The sequence below is a fragment of the Meleagris gallopavo genome, chromosome 2 (assembly GCF_000146605.3).
Source record: "Meleagris gallopavo isolate NT-WF06-2002-E0010 breed Aviagen turkey brand Nicholas breeding stock chromosome 2, Turkey_5.1, whole genome shotgun sequence".
Classification (NCBI taxonomy): Eukaryota; Metazoa; Chordata; class Aves; order Galliformes; family Phasianidae; genus Meleagris; species Meleagris gallopavo.
In genome coordinates this window covers 2,078,280-2,093,941 of record NC_015012.2, presented here as the reverse complement: position 1 = coordinate 2,093,941, position 15,662 = coordinate 2,078,280, and the positions used below count along the sequence as shown (strand labels likewise).

At 37.9% G+C, this 15,662-nt stretch overlaps 1 protein-coding gene across 6 annotated transcripts in view; it reads left to right on the top strand.

The window, feature by feature from the left end:
• The first annotated feature begins 30 nt into the window (after window positions 1-30).
• VRK2 (VRK serine/threonine kinase 2) overlaps window positions 31-15,662 on the top strand; it is a 44,570-nt gene continuing 28,938 nt past the window's right edge. For 3 of the 6 annotated variants that reach the window (XM_019612497.2, XM_010706356.3, XM_010706357.3), the window contains exons 1-6: window positions 31-188; window positions 9,694-9,749; window positions 10,255-10,324; window positions 11,146-11,233; window positions 11,357-11,465; window positions 12,799-12,891. In XM_019612497.2, coding sequence (XP_019468042.1) covers window positions 53-188; window positions 9,694-9,749; window positions 10,255-10,324; window positions 11,146-11,233; window positions 11,357-11,465; window positions 12,799-12,891 — 552 coding nt within the window. In that variant the 5' untranslated portion in view covers window positions 31-52. Of the gene's footprint in view, window positions 189-984; window positions 1,088-2,362; window positions 2,439-7,001; window positions 7,069-9,693; window positions 9,750-10,254; window positions 10,325-11,145; window positions 11,234-11,356; window positions 11,466-12,798; window positions 12,892-15,662 lie in introns of those variants that run through there. The other 3 variants (XM_019612495.2, XM_019612496.2, XM_019612494.2) reach the window with 3 other exon arrangements.

Genomic DNA, 15,662 nt, shown 5'->3' with positions numbered 1-15,662 from the left:
TCCGCAGGAAAGTCAACTTTTTTTTTCTTTCGTTTCATCCCTTCAAGGTGCGATGCCGCCCAAGGAGCGCGGCAGGGGCAAGCTGCCTGTTCCTTTGCCGAGAGACACGATCCTGAAGGACACCGAGGGAAAAACGTGGAGGCTGGGCAGCCAGATCGGCCAGGGCGGGTTTGGCCTGATCTACTTAGGTAAAACGCTATGTATTGAGGTAGAACCCACAGTAATTATAAGGGCGACGTGTGAGTTTCCTCTTGACTTTCTCCCGTGAATCAGAGGCATAAACTGCAGGAGGTATAATTGCCAGTCTTCATTTGTTTCTGTATTTATTCTGTACTTTCTTTGGAAGAAGCTCTCACTCGGTGTGAGCATGGCAAGGAATGAGTCATTGTGAGGCACTTTGTAAAGCATTCTGGGTCACTGGAAGAGTTGTCACATATGCAGGCAGCTATTGCTGGTCTTTAGGAAAGAACAAATCCTGTTTTCAAAGGCAGCGTTATAAGTTTTGGTGTTTTTTTCTGCTTTCTACTGCATGCGTGCAGTTCCTGTCACTCATCTTCTGAATTCCCTTGTGTTTAGTAAAGAGAAATATGTTCTGCACAGAGGTTCTTCTTCACCTCTGTGAAACCACAATGAGTCTAGCAGTGCCCTGCAGACCTGAAAGGAGTTGTCCATCAGTGTCAGACTGTAGGATCCAGCACCTACTGCATAAAGAGATGCATTTTCTTTATAAGGATTAGTGTGTTTCCTCCTGTCGTATTTACAGTCATAAATGAGGAACTTGCATGCCACTATTCTTTCAGTGGCAGACTTACTATGATCTTTGTTGTGACTGGTTAACTCATTGTGCTTGTTTGTTTCTGTTTGGGAACACTTGCACCAAACTGTTCTTCCTTTCCTTCTTTTTTTCTTCCTCTTGTCTGTTATGGCTAATCTCAACAGAATGTTGAAAGACCCATCTTTTATTCCATGATGTGATGATCCCATGTGGTCAGCTGTTGTTTGCCTAGAGAGTTGTACTTCCAGCTAGTAACGTGTGGCTGTAAATTGAAGGGGAGTGGACAGTTTTTCTTGCACATCTGGACTTGAGGTTTGTGTGGAAATTTATTTTTTTAATCTTTATTTGTTTATATTGTATTGGAGAGAGGGTGGGACTGGAACCATGTATGGACACTGAGATTTCGGTGTTTAAAAAAAAAAAAAAAAAAGGAAAAAAGCCACTGCTTCTGCTTTCCTACAAAGTAAACACAGTCACTGGAAAAACTTCGATAAAATTAGAAAACTAAGGCTGTGTTTGTTCATTAGTTGTTCATTAGTAGTTTGTTGTAACAATTATATGAGTAACTGGCAATAGCTGCTGGCCGTGGCCTACATCTGCCAGGTTTTTTGTTGTTTTTTTTTTTTCTTTCTTTCTTTTTCCACTTTGGACTAGTTTTGGTGTGATCTGCTGCGAGGAATTTCCTAAGTGTGTGATTTGAGGCCACTGGAAGAAACTGTTTTGAATCTTACGTTCGTGTTAAGAGTTTGAGTGTATCTGGTGGGCTTCTATAGTTTCATTTCTTCTGGAATTGATGCAGTTCACATGTACCTAAGGGCTCTGCAAACTGAACCAGTGGGGATGATAAGAGTTTCAGCTATCAGCGGTTAGAGGAGTCAAAGGCCAGCATGCTAAGAACATTTACATTCTTTTTCTTCTGATGTGTATGATAGCTTTTTATGACCTTCTTTATACTGTTGGTTGTTCACATTTGAGAGTTGCTGTGCCTAGAGAAAGTATGAAAAATGTTACCATAAGAAAACAGAGCTTGGCAGGAGCTAAGAAGTGAAATTAAGTTACTTCTGCATATTGCCATTCAAGGATGAATCGTGGGAGAGGGTAAGAGGTACCCCTGTCAAGTGGGGGTCAGGATCCAAAGGAATGGCAGACAGAAGCTTTTAGAAGGCTTTCACAGAGGGGAGGGTCTGCAGATGCAATGCAGAAAGTAAGGCTGTAGCTGTGGGTGTAATTCAGGCCAGACAGAAAACGTTCCTGAGTCAAAATGTAGCTTTGCCGTTTACAGTCAAATTGCAGTGGACCTTGTGTGTGGTATAGCACATGGAATTCAGTTGGTATCTTATAGATTTTACTAGTTATTTGCCTGATTGTTCAGATTGCTGAGATGATATCATGTATTGTGGTGTTTGTTGCAGTTTGAGTCCCACTGAACTGCAACAGGAAGCAATCAGTGGATTTGCTGAGAATGAGAATATAGCCTGGAACCCTTGGTACTGCAATTAGATATTTTGTCATAAATGACACCGTAGTTGAAGAATTACAGCTGCCACTTATAATGGTGTTTGTGTTCATTTAATTTTTTTTTTTTAGGATGACAGTGAATGTTACATGTAGGACTGAACTGAAGGCTTTGTTCCCCTTGTACCTTATCTTACAATTAAAAGAGGTAAAAATGGGCAAAACTTATGCTTGTATTGACACCGAGTGAAACTTTCTTGTTTTGTCCACATCCTTTTCTTAGATGCATGTTTGTATACCGTATCTACAAAAGAGAGTCTGAGTGGCAAGGACAGTGAAGTAGATGATGATACGCAGATTCTTGGTGCTGAGCCAACTTCTTTCTCTATGCTTTTCAGCCTAGTTTCTAATACGTATGCAGCAAAAATGTGGGAGTGGCCACTAAAATGTCAGTGAGAAGCTAAAGCAGAAAGAACTGTAGAGAGGTGGGTAAGACAGAAAAGTGGAGACGGATTCGATTCCCTGCCAGATATGAGCAGCACAGCCCTTCTATAAAAGCAAAGGTTAACTTTTCTGGCTGTATCTTTTAACAAGTATTTTTACTGTAGTGGTATAAAGATTTTGATGTGCATTGTTATAGCTTAATTTGCCATTAAGGGTACTCCATACTCCATTAATCTATACTAACGTACTTGAGATATTTTACACTATCTCTGCAAAAATGTGTTTACTGGAGATGCATTCCTTGGAAGGTTCACTCAATCATAGCTGCTGAAAGCCATTTGCTAACCTGAGCCCTAGAACGCTCGTAGTCTCTTTAGGTGCAGGGCTTCTAATTATGTAGGTGACAATTACCAGTAGCTACAAGTTTTGTTCTGCATCATGAACATTTTCACTGTTTTTTCTAGTTGCTCTTTCCTGTCTGTGTGCCATCTTGTCTGTTTCTCTGTTGACTTGTTCCTTCCCTTGGATTTCTTTTGCATTTTTATTTTAACCAGGGTAAATAGGAGAAGGCTGGCAAATACTGATTCCTCCTAATCCTCCCAAAGAGCAGACTTTCCTCTGCTGCCAGAAGCACTAGGAACTGTCTAGAGATATTCTATCAAACATTGCTTTTGTCCCAGCAAAAGCAATACGGATCATACACTGGGCCTACCTATGCTCTGACATGCTGGTTTTTGTTCCTGGTGCTGATTTGCCATCCAATACTTCAGACAGAACCATTACCCCTTTGATAAGGCAGGAACAGAATGGAGAGCAACCAGGGGAGGACATGACATATTGTTGGTCTCACAAATAGGTTGTAGCCCTGTGGAGCACCATGGCAGTACATATGAAAATTAAGCTAGAGTTGAGGAGGGTGCTACTGAGAGCCTCACATTCTCTCATTTATCTTACTGATTGCAGTCAGTAATTAACAGCAGTCTTTATATAAATCATTCTGTAGTCCTGCTGCAAGGACTCTATTAATGCACAATTTGGACAGAAAATTTAAATTCAGAAAGGTCACACAGTGTTTTGCTAGGACTCCATTGTTGCAGTAAAACCTGGTGTACACAGCATTACCTGCTTTCAGACTTCTTTCTAACAAAAGCAGGTAGTTCTTCTTAATACTCGTACTTACATTTTGTTAGATTGTATGTTTTACTTACTACATGGCAAATGTGATCTAACTTTATTATACCTGTATATTGCAATAGAACTTTGTAAATGATAGGTAAAAAAGTTTTGAAACTATTTGTATATTGCTGTTTGACTGCTATATTTGCAGATGTTGTTACAATATGAGAAGCTCAGGAAAGTGATAATGCTACAGTCAGTGATGCTCTTGTCCTCCTTGGAGGTCTGTCACTTGAATAGCTATTTTTTTCTCCATTTTTTCTTTTTTTCTTTCCATTTTTCAAGAGGAGGCAAAAAAACTAACCAACCAAACAAAAAAACCTGCTTGTGCAGTAAACAGTAGTTGAATGGTTGAATGTGTGTATATATACCTGCATCAGAGAGAGCTGTACTCGTTGTGGCCTCTTCTGACTTTGAGTTTGGACCACGGTTTGCTCTGCTGTTGATACTTTGAGACCTGGTGTTCTGAGAAATAGACTGAATGGTCTGAAAGAAAGGTTTTTTTCTATTTCAGAAAAAGAAATTTCCATGGCTAATTTGTACACCCTTGTTTGGGGATATAATGTGCCAGGGAACAGAAACATCAATTTCCATTATCCATATTCTATCATGTTCTTAGTGTTCGTCTTTGGTTTGAGTTAGGAAGCAGACTTCAGTAATTGGCTCTAGAGAAATTGCTTAAACTTCTTCAAAATTATTTACCTACTGCAGCAAACAAATTAACAATGCAGTAACAATAATATCTAACTGTATATGTTCAGGATTATCTTTATGAATTCAGTGGAAAGAAGAATATTAATAGCAAAAAAAGCTGTAATTAAGAGCACTAGCAGGTGACTGATTAGGGATGGATCTTTCTCAAACTTCAGGTGTGAAAGTGCTTTTCAGCAAAGCTCTCATTGTACCTGCAGGTGTGATCCTTGGTGTGAAAAAGTCATGCCAGATAAATGCCACCTCAGGAAAGTATTTTTATCTAGTCTCTAATATTAAACTTTATGCAATCTACTTGCTGTATGTACACTGATAGTTTTTCACCCTAAAGGCAAACTAGAACATACAGTTGGCCTCTTTTTGTTACTCAGCAGTTACCTAGGGCTGGTACTTGTTACAAGCTCAGGTTGCTCCATCTGTTAGAGGAAATTCTCCTGCTTCTACAAGTTCTTGCTGGTGCTGCAAGAGCTCATTACTATTATGCTTTAATGTTCTGATACTTTTGTTTCCTTGTTTTTCCATATGTATTGTGATTTGGGAGCTGTTGTTTTGCTCTTTATTTGTCCACTTTGCAGGAATTCTGATCAGAGACCAAGACCCTGACATGCCAAGTAAAACTAAAAGGGAAGAAGGCAGGTTTATTAATATTTTTTTTCCCCAGTGAAGAAGGTATTTCAGAATAGCATTATATGTAAAAAGGAAAAACTGTGGTTGAAACATGTGGCACTTGTTGCCTTATGGAGGGCACTCTCTACAGCTGTCGTTGGCACCTGTAACCTACTGAAACTGGCATCATACCTTCTTAGTGGGCTCTACATCAAAATGGCAGATGGGCTAGAGCAGAATCTTGCCAGAAAACAGTTTGTGCACCACGTTTTGAATATTAGAGGCCTGAGCTCCTGTTTGAGAGTGCTATAAGAGCAGACCATGTATAGCTTTTCTGCCTAGGGTTAAAGGATGTATCATGCCTCTTCCAGCTTAGAGTAATTAACTTTGAAAGGCAAACGGTGGCTTCTATTGCTGTGGAGTGCAAAACTTTAGCTTTAGTGAATCACAAAGGTTTCACAGAGAGGTGTGTAAGCAGTACAGTGAAATTTCCTACCAGTACTAAATGTCCTTAACTTGGAGGCATTCACAGGTGTCAGCAAAATGCTCCCACAGTTAAGCACAATTTTCTTTCAAAAAGCAGTTTACTTGTGTCTTGTGGAAGATGATTTCACAGGCGAGGTAGATGGACATGTATGCAATTCATTAATAAAGCTACATTTGTAAGTGTACCTAGAAGAAGAATGTAGGAAAATATATTCATAAACTTTGCTTGGAAAACAGCCTGTCAAGGAAGTGACGATGCATCATCAGACACTTAAAGCACCGAATGTTTCAGTTCTTGAGGAAACACTGAATATAAGGAAGTGTTGGGGAGGGAAGCTAAGAATCCATGTTTTTTGCTTGCCTTTAAATATTTGTATTAATATTCTCCATATGTAGGATATATGTGTAATTGTGTACTAAATAGCAGATGCTACTTCTTATTTATTTGTTTACATTCTGTTTTTAGTAACTATAAAGCTGCAACTTGGATTATTTTCAGTTCTTAGATGCTCTGAGCAATGCTCTTGTCAGCCATTGGGTTTAACAGCTCCTGGCTGACCTCAGCAGGGTCAGAGTTCTTTCAGGTTTTTTACTGGTAGTCTGTAACATCGGATTGTGGTATTTCTGATTAGTTACCCAGTGAAACAAAGCAAAAGCATGCTAGCAACCCAAGAACTTCTGAAATACTTTTTTCACGTTGCCAAAACAAATAAATCCTCAAAATATGCAGCAGTGGCAAAGACACCAGCTGTGGACAAGAGCAGGGATATTTTGCTAACTGCCAAATCAGTGCTGTTTTCTTTTCCACCGTGTAAACTTTGTCAACAAAACTGGTTCTGTGAGAGCTATTGAAAATATTTCACCGTATTCCACATGTGACTGCCACAAATTAACTGCTAAATCTGTAACAAGCACATTTGAACTGGCAAGTAGAATTGACACGTTTCTTTGTCTGACTGCATGCAACTGTGCTGAGTGGTTGTAGGAAACCAGTTTCTGTTCTAACAGCGCTTTCTGTTATCATGTCTTATTAACATTTATAAAGCTATGTTAAGGTTGTGGCACTCAGCAACAAATTGGATGAAATTTGTGATTCAGGTGGATGATAAGACTATAACTGCTATGCCTAGATGAAATTAGGAAATTCTGGACAACACGAGGTAAGTTATTTGCAGTGTTCTGTAGGCACTACAGTCGGAAGTATTGACAAAGAATGTGTATCCTACCACACTGCTTTGTTTCAGTATTTCTCAACTTTTCAGTGGCATGAGAGCTGTGATTGTAAAATGAAGGAAAGAAAAATAGAGCTATGCCCTTTGCAGATGTTTTGTGGGACTCTTCTTGGCTTGGGATGGAAACAGCCACAGCCCCCTGCACGGATTCATCCTGTGCCAGTGTTCCCAGTTAACAATTAGGTAGGCAGTGGTTTTATTGCGTGCATATACGAACACTCTTCCCCCCCACCCCCCATGTAAGGAAACTGCATCTGTAGTTCATATAAGCAACACACTGTAAAGTGGGAACTCTCCCATTTGTTGTGCTATTTTAAGATACCCTTTGCAAACATAATCTCGCCGTATAGTGCTTCTGGTACTCTGTGTGTACTTATACGCCATCAGAGACCTCCTGCATATCAGCATTGCTCTCCTGCAGGGTCTCTGCTTACTGTCCTGCAGTCTAGCATTTAACTGATTGTAATATTATAAATAGCCATGTGCTACCACACAGAACGAGGCTAGCACATGGCTAATTACGAGTATACAGTAATTAACTATGAGCTAAACTCGCAGGAGAGTCTGTGGTGGTGGTCTATGAGGTATGTAATCAGACTGTTTGTTAAACCTTGGGAGCCTTTCCAGTCTGTTAAGTAACTATACATAGTAATGAGACCATTTTTTAAAAACCACTTATGTATATTTATGGACAAAAAAATAGTCTGTTTTATTTCTATGCCATGGGTAAATGCTGCTGCCTGATATTTGAATGGTTAATTAAAATATACAACAAAAAGTACATAGGCAACTTCTACCTATCTGTAAGTATGCGATTATCTGAGCTTTACGTGCATAAGAAGTGTAGAATGTTATCTATTCTGCCTTATTTCATGTACATGAGGTAAGGATGATCATTCAGTTTTTCCTTTTATATATTTGAAAGTCATCTTTCTAATTTTCTAGAGCGTCTGTTTCTCTATCTTCTTGAGCTTTGTCTAAAAGTCTCTTCCTTTTCACGTTACGACAGATTGCGGTTAGGTTTGGTTTTATTTTTCTTCAGGATATTCATTCAGTATTACTCCAGAAAGCATCCGCACAGGTGCAGTGTGAGAACCATGAGGGTTAGGCCCTTTTGCTGGGCTATCTCCTGCTAATTGCTCTTCTTCGTTACCCTGACAGCTGTTACTGTCTGTTCCAGATTACATGAATGAGGCCTCTCTTTATAAAATGTCAAGATGTCTACAGGGAAGTTAGATCAGATTCTTTGAAATACATTTGTTACTCCTCTGTACCTCTCAAGCCTCAGTTAAGTAATTTGGTATTAAAATAATTTTTTTTATACACAGGTTATTTTCTGATCCATGTCAGTAAGAGAGCGGATCTAATTCTGTTTGAGTAATGTAACATTATTGAGTGCAATGAAAACACCTGGGATGTGTTCCTTTAAACTAGAATCTTCAGCTGTTAGCACCTAGCTTATATGTGACAAAGAAAGCTAAAAACCTCAGCACCTGTGCCTTAATTCCCAGTTTAGTACAAGAAAATGATAAGAACAGAGTTTACCAAAATTTCCTTCCTGTTTATAAGAAGTTTTGAATTGTGTACTGAATAGGACTGTTACCCACCCGAGTCCATGGATAGTTCATCCATTCCAGAGCTACTATTTTGGAATACGTTCATTTTATCTTAATTGCTATTAACAGAAACGTTCACGTCAAGGTGGTCAAACAGACAATGAAGGACAACCTGTGGGGGCTTGGGGTGGAATGCTGCCACATTGAACCCAGAGGCTGAGTAAAGTTGAAGGAAGGTGATGGCATCTGAAGAAATCTGTTTATATTTTCTGACCCTAAAAAAATATAAGCTTGGCTGGTTTGGTCAAGTTTACTTATTTTTATTATTTTTATTATGTGGATAAAAGTGGTCTGTTTTTGGTGTGTGCTGACAGTTGAAGTGTTTCTCACCTGGGCTGTTGTCGGTATTTGATCACTGCAAGAAGTTTGAAAGGAACACTTATTTCCTAGGAACTGTATTCTTTTTACTTTTTTTCTTCTTTTTTTTCCCAATGATGATTCTAAAAGATGATTTAGTCTCATTAAATTTTAATCCCAGTATAGCTCTCTGTAGCTTCAGTACTATCAGAGAGAGCTGATAGTTCTCTCAGGGTCAGAATTAAATAGAATCACATTGTCTGTGCAGAGAGGTTCTGTCTCCTGGGCTGTAATTGGCACATGTGGTCAATTATTGTTTTGAAATTTCTGATTGTACTGAGGCACAATCCCTCATCTCCACTTTTAGACAGGTGATGGCTGTGCTATCCCTAACTTAGGCCAGTGTCTAAATAATGTCAGAATAGAAATCAAGGTTCTGAGGCCAGAGTAATTTGTATTAGAGGAAAGCTGACAAGCTTGTCTAAAGGCATAATGTAGGTCATAACTTTTAAGTGGTGTCTTTGTCACGACAGTGGATTGACAGGAACCAAATACAGAGGTTATCCAATTGACTGGTAGTCTGTTATAATGGAATACCTCATTGTGGTGAAAACGTGCCGTGGAGACGCCCTGCTTACTCCTTAGTTAGCACTGAAGGAGAGAGTTCTGAAAATGTGGGTTAAAATTGCTTCTATGCTTGTTGATTAAACTTTTACAGCACTTTGTTGATTTGTTGTTTTTTTTAAATTTGCAAATTTTTGACCTTTAAAAGTAGAAATTCAGATAGAATGTTGGATATCTTTGTCATGTGTTTTTCTGATCACCTTAGTTAATCTTAGCTTGCTCTTTGCCACTTGATTTCGTAGAGCTTGATCCTCTCTTTCTCATTTTGCAGCTTCCCCTCATACTCACGTTCCAGTAGAAGATGATGCAATGCATGTCATTAAAGTGGTAATGTTTAGATTTCATTTCTAAGTTGTTAACTTGTATGCAGAGCTTTCTCTTAATTATCTGTCCTTATTGTCAGCACTGAGTGTGTGTCGCACGCTTGTGGTGATTTTTTTTTATTTTTTAGTTTATATGTTTTATTTTTTTTTAACATCTTGATATACTTTCCCTGCTAAAGGATATACTTGATGTTCCCACAACACATGGTATTTCCTTGACTTGATTATTTTGATTACTGCCCTGAATAATTAGGTAAGGAAAATCAAGCTATGAATTAAAACATGTCCGATCTATAGAATTTCTTAAAATAATATCTTAATTCCTGAAAGAATCTGTGCTATATGAAAGTGCATTGTCAAACAATTACTTACTAAAACTGCATTTCAGATAGCATACTATGTGGGAGATGGAAAAAGTGATTTTAAATCTCTTTGAATTTCTCTAGGACCTTTGATTACAATCTGTTGTCTTTCTGAGGTATTTTATTGTACTGTTTATTTCTAAATAGGAGTATCTTGAAAATGGCCCCTTATTTTCTGAACTGAAATTTTACCAACGGGCTGCAAAACAAGAGCAAAGTAAGTAATACATCAACAAATTAAGAAAATGAAAAACATTGAATTCTGATTCAGTTAAAGAATGATTTTGTTTTCATTTGTCCAATAAGAACTGATGCTTTAGAGCATGATAGTCAATTCACTTCACATACATTGAACTGATTTTTCCTGCTGCCGTGATAATTTAATTTTGCTGTAAGTTTCTTTATTTCAATGTTATCTTAGTTCTTTCTGATTGGAAGAGAAAACAGAAGTAAGACAAATGTGTTAGAAAGTGCACAACAATGTATGGACCCCAGGGAGCTGTCAGCCTTAGAACAGAAGTACTTCACTGACCGATTTGCAGCTGTAACTCTGCTAGTTACTATTCCCATGTACGAAGTTGGGAACGTGTGTAATCGTCACAGGATTTAGTAATAATCAAGACACTTGAGTCCACAGACACTTTGGCATGGGGTTTATTCATGGGAACTGTCCTAAAGACTTCCAATGACTGAAACCACTGATAGGCATGAGCACTTGTGGTAACTTGAAGCACTCTGTATAAAATGAAGTAGTGCTTCCAAAAGACTTATTTTGATAGCCACTGATAATTGTTTGTCTGCCTTTTGAAGGGAGCAAATTGCCATGTTGCTAGAAAAACAAATACTTTCTGTCTGGGAGAACACAGAGAACTTCAGGATAAAGCTATGATCTCTTGTTTGCTACTCTAACAGCAAAATAAGTCACACTTGTTTCATTGTTTGCTCTCAGTTTTGGCTCAATAGCTAAAAAAGAAATGAAACTGAAAATTCTCTAGTTACCTTTAACCCAATTTTATATTTTCTTTATTATTATTTCAGTAAGAAAATGGATGAATCTCAAAAAAATAAGATGCTTAGGAATCCCAGTGTTTTGGGGATCAGGCTTGGCTGAGCACAAGGGAAAAAGGTAATAAGATGAATTGAAATTGAGCCTGAAATTGACTGAAGATCACTTTTCAACAAAATGGCGCTGCCACAGATGTGCAGTCTTGTCTCTAAGGTATTCTCCCTTTTGTGTATTTCTGCATAGCTATAGATTCATGGTCATGGAAAGACTGGGGGAAGACCTTCAAAGAATCTTTCAAGACTGTGGAAGCAGATTTAAGAAGGAGACTGTTCTGCAACTTGGGGCACGAATGGTATGTATACAGAGAAATGGAATTACTGTGCCTCAAATTGCTGAATCCAACTAATAAAATAATCTTCCTGAAATGATGAAGTTAATTTAGGTAGCTGTTGAGTTTAGAAATTAAATGTATGTAACAGGCATGCATTTCCTTATTTTTTTTCATTCTTTTAAAAATACAGTTAGCATGAAGTGTAAGATCTGTGGATTGAATGTTGGGAAGCTCAAACCAAACTTTTTCTAATAGGTGAAAACAGACCATACACTTCAAAAAGTGTGTCTAGACTGAGCTGTGTAAGCCCATTCTCATGCTTTAACATGTATTGATTTTTTTTTTTCTTTCAATGTTTGAAGGGTATTGTATTAGACATCCATATTTGTCAAAGTTCACAATTGCATGCTTGAATGCAAAAATTTGTGTGTTTGCTGAACTGTACTACTTTACTGGTAGTACAAGCTGGATAAGGCTGGTTTGCAAATACCAGTTTCAAAGACCAGTTCAAAACTGGCATGTTGTAACAGAACATTCTATTATGTGCTCATTTGTGCTTTAACTTGTTAAAGACTGCTATTACTGAATAGAAGTGCACAGCAAGTGGAGCAGAGGCAATGATTGTAACTTGAAAGAAGAGGAATTCTAATTGAATCTTAAGAAAAAGTGTTTGCAGAAAGAATAGCATTGCTCTAGAGCGTGTATCCCAGAGGTTGGACAACACCCATCATGGGAGACTTCTAAAGCTTGACAGTACAACCTGGCCTAACTTACACTGCCACTGCTTGAAGCAGGGCTTTAGACTGGATGCCCACAAAGTTTACTTCTAACCTAAAACAATAATAACAGGTGAAGGGCTCTTACAGTCGTATCATCGATTAAACTTTGAACTCTTTGGCTATTTTTATACTCTTCAACAGCCAAAATTGCTGTTTTCTGAGTTGCCAAGTGCACACGTTTTTAAGTATCAGTTAAAGCTGTTGTATCTCAGTAAAGAGCTGAAGAAAGATAATAATGAGGAGGGGACAGTGATTTGAGATGCAAGTCATGTAATAAAATTCAGGATCAAACCTTCAGGTCTGGTTGCGTGCTCTCCTGATGTTCCTCCAGAGTTTGCTAAGTGCTTTTTTTTGCTTTGTGACCTGGTATTCTTATGGCAGTTAAACAGGGATACTCATGGTAAAGCAGAGCTTTGGACCCTGTGGACACAGTGAGCAATCTTTGTGCTCTAACTAAAAACAGTCACCTCAGTCTGGGTAGCCCTTGGCTTCACTGTGTATGTGTGAAATATTTGCTGGTAGAATTAAGGGTGGAGTGGAGATGATGCTTTCTTTTTGTTTTAAATCCCTTCTAGCTGGATACTTTGGAATATATACATGAAAATGAGTATGTTCACGGTGACATTAAAGCAGCAAATCTGCTTTTGGGCTACACCAATTCACATGAGGTAAGAATGTTTACTTATCTACACTGTTACACTGGAGTTTAAGTGTTCAGTAGCTTGCTATGTCTATTCTTTGTTAACAGCCTACATATTAGGAGAAGTTGGGGCATAAATATTCACATCCTCTCATGACAAATCCAGTAATGACTCTAGAGCTTTAGGTTTGAGAAAGAGAACAATGAGTTTTGTTCGGATTCTTAGTGCTCTGCTGACTGGGATAGTAGTAAGGGGCAGGTAGACTGATCAACTGAGTAAGTTAGAAAAGCTTACTGTGGTTCTAGGTTATGTTGGTTTAAGGATAGTAGTAGGATTTAAGGATGTGGCCCAACTTTTGGGGTGTTCTAGCTTTCTAATATTGTTGCGAATTTTGATTCTATGCCTCTGAGTCTTCTTCCACTTGTAGTGGATATGGCAGGTGAGTAGGATTAAAGTCACTAAACAAGTCTCTAATACCCTAAAGTTGGCCTTGAAACTGAAGTGTTTTGATAAAACATTGTGAAACAAAACTTTTGATCCTGTCATATTCTTCATGATCTTACCACGTCTTTTTTCGTAATACAATTTGAGTATTCTTTTTTTATTGAACGTGGGGAAAAAAATCTCTAACTTCATTTAAGTATAGTTAACTGTAAGCAATAGTTCTCCTTTTTTTTCTTTCCCTAACACAGTGATGAAGAAACAGATATTGTGAAACAGCTCATTGCCATTAAAGGTTGAGCCATTAAATTGTATCTGCTTTCTTACAAGTTTCAAGTTAAATGGTTGATTCAAAATTATCTTTTCAGCTTTCTAAAATACATAGCTTAAGAAGTATCATGACTTATCAAGCAGCCACTTCTTAGACACTGGTAGCAGCCAGTGCATAATCTCAGTTTATGATGTTTACCAGCCTGCTGAATCTGGGAAGAAGGCTATTTAGAAGCAGAACGATCTGCTACCCGATTCCATTAACATAACTCAAATGACTTTTTTTGTCTTGACTATTGTGTATTTTTATGACAACAAACTACGCTGCTGTTTTTTACATGGAAATCATTTTGGAAGTGTCCGATGACAGTAATCATAAAATTTTAAAGCATGTGGCTGACTGTGATCTGGTGCTGTTGACTTAGATCACCCCACAATAAAGCTTTATTTTTCATGTTGTCTGCATGAAGATTATGTTACTACTATTTAGTTTTTGTGAGTAGTGTATTCACTGACAGATTGAAAATAATTTTGAGTGAAAATATAGTTTTCTAAATACAGAAAATAGATATTTCAGCTAAAGCAGTTCCTAGCTCAAAGTGTACCAAGTGTAAGCTACTGCAGAGATATTGTTTCAAATTTTGTTTTGGTAAAATGTGTTTTCCTTTGAAATGATTCTGTAAAACAAATAAATCACAAGGTTAGGAGGAAAGGATTTCTAATATTTGTTTGCCTTGGTAAAATGTGAATTAAACTTGTGTTTCTATTTGCTTAAGAAAACTCAGAGCTGTTCAGTTATTGCTAAATAAGAGTGAGGTTGAACTTAAAAAAAACTCTCTAGTCACAGGTCCCCACAATTCTGCAAGTGCCATGGGTCCACAGGTTTCATTGAAACCAGGATAACTGTTCCATGCTAGACTTGGAACCATATTAACAGAGCCTAAAATTGTAACATGGATGTGTATGTGCATGTGCTGATCATTAGGGATGTATTTTAAGGTAATGTTTACTATATTTAACTTACACAGGGCACTTGTCTCAATTGAGGCAGATTTTGGTCAAATAAAAACAGATTTCCCAGCTTGCCTGTAACTTAAAACATGTATACTCTGTGGCTCGTTGGAATAATCTTAGCAACATTGCAGCTGAAGTTTTAATATTAGAAGATGTCACGGAATTCAGTACACCTTCCCTTGAAATTGATTACTTTGGTGTGCTGTCTGCCTTCTATACTTCATTAATTTTTCTTGGCACTCTACAAGTAGGTAGGCTCAGTACTGGACAGTATCTTCACACAGACTTGAGCATTCAGAATGGTGCATTTATTACCTCTTGGCCATGTTCACATGCCTATAATTTGGATGTAATTTCGGTGTGAAAGTTGCCTCTTCCTTGGTTCAAATGTCCTGTTCCTATTGTAAGGTTCATGATGTTTGGACAATCTTTACAACACTGAGCTGCTGCTGAGCTGATGAATATCTTATGGTTTTATTGCAGCAGTATTTTGGAAGCTCTGTGAGGCCCCACCACCGACTCAGTGTGATAGCAATGTGGAATAATCTGTCCCGTGTCCTCCAAATGGTTGTCAGAGATGCTGTATTTTAATTTGGCAATCTTGCATCAACCTTACGTGCTTCAGTTAAAACCTCAAACACTATTATTACCACAAAATGTCTGTGGAGCACGTTTTGCTCAATCTGCTTTCTCTGTTAAAGTGGTGGGTGGCTAGATTGCCTTGTCACGTTTTTAAAAGCAATGGAATTGAGAGGTAGAGTGGTCAAGACAGTTTCACATTTAGGAAGCAGGAGCATCTAGCCAATAGCAGAATCAAACTCAGGAGCACATAAGCTGGGAGAGCTCTAGCTTCAGGGATAGCATAATAAAGCTGACTGATTTAACAGTTTATGTGGTGAGTATTTGCTATGTGTTCTAAGTTAGAGAGTTATTACTCTCTAGGATTTAGGATTTTAATATAAAATAAAATTGAAGTGTAATTTTAATTATAGAAGTTCTGGTTTTTAAATGGGATCCATAAATCTCTATGTAGAAATACTTTTCAGACTTTTTTTTATATTGTTTTGGTGAAG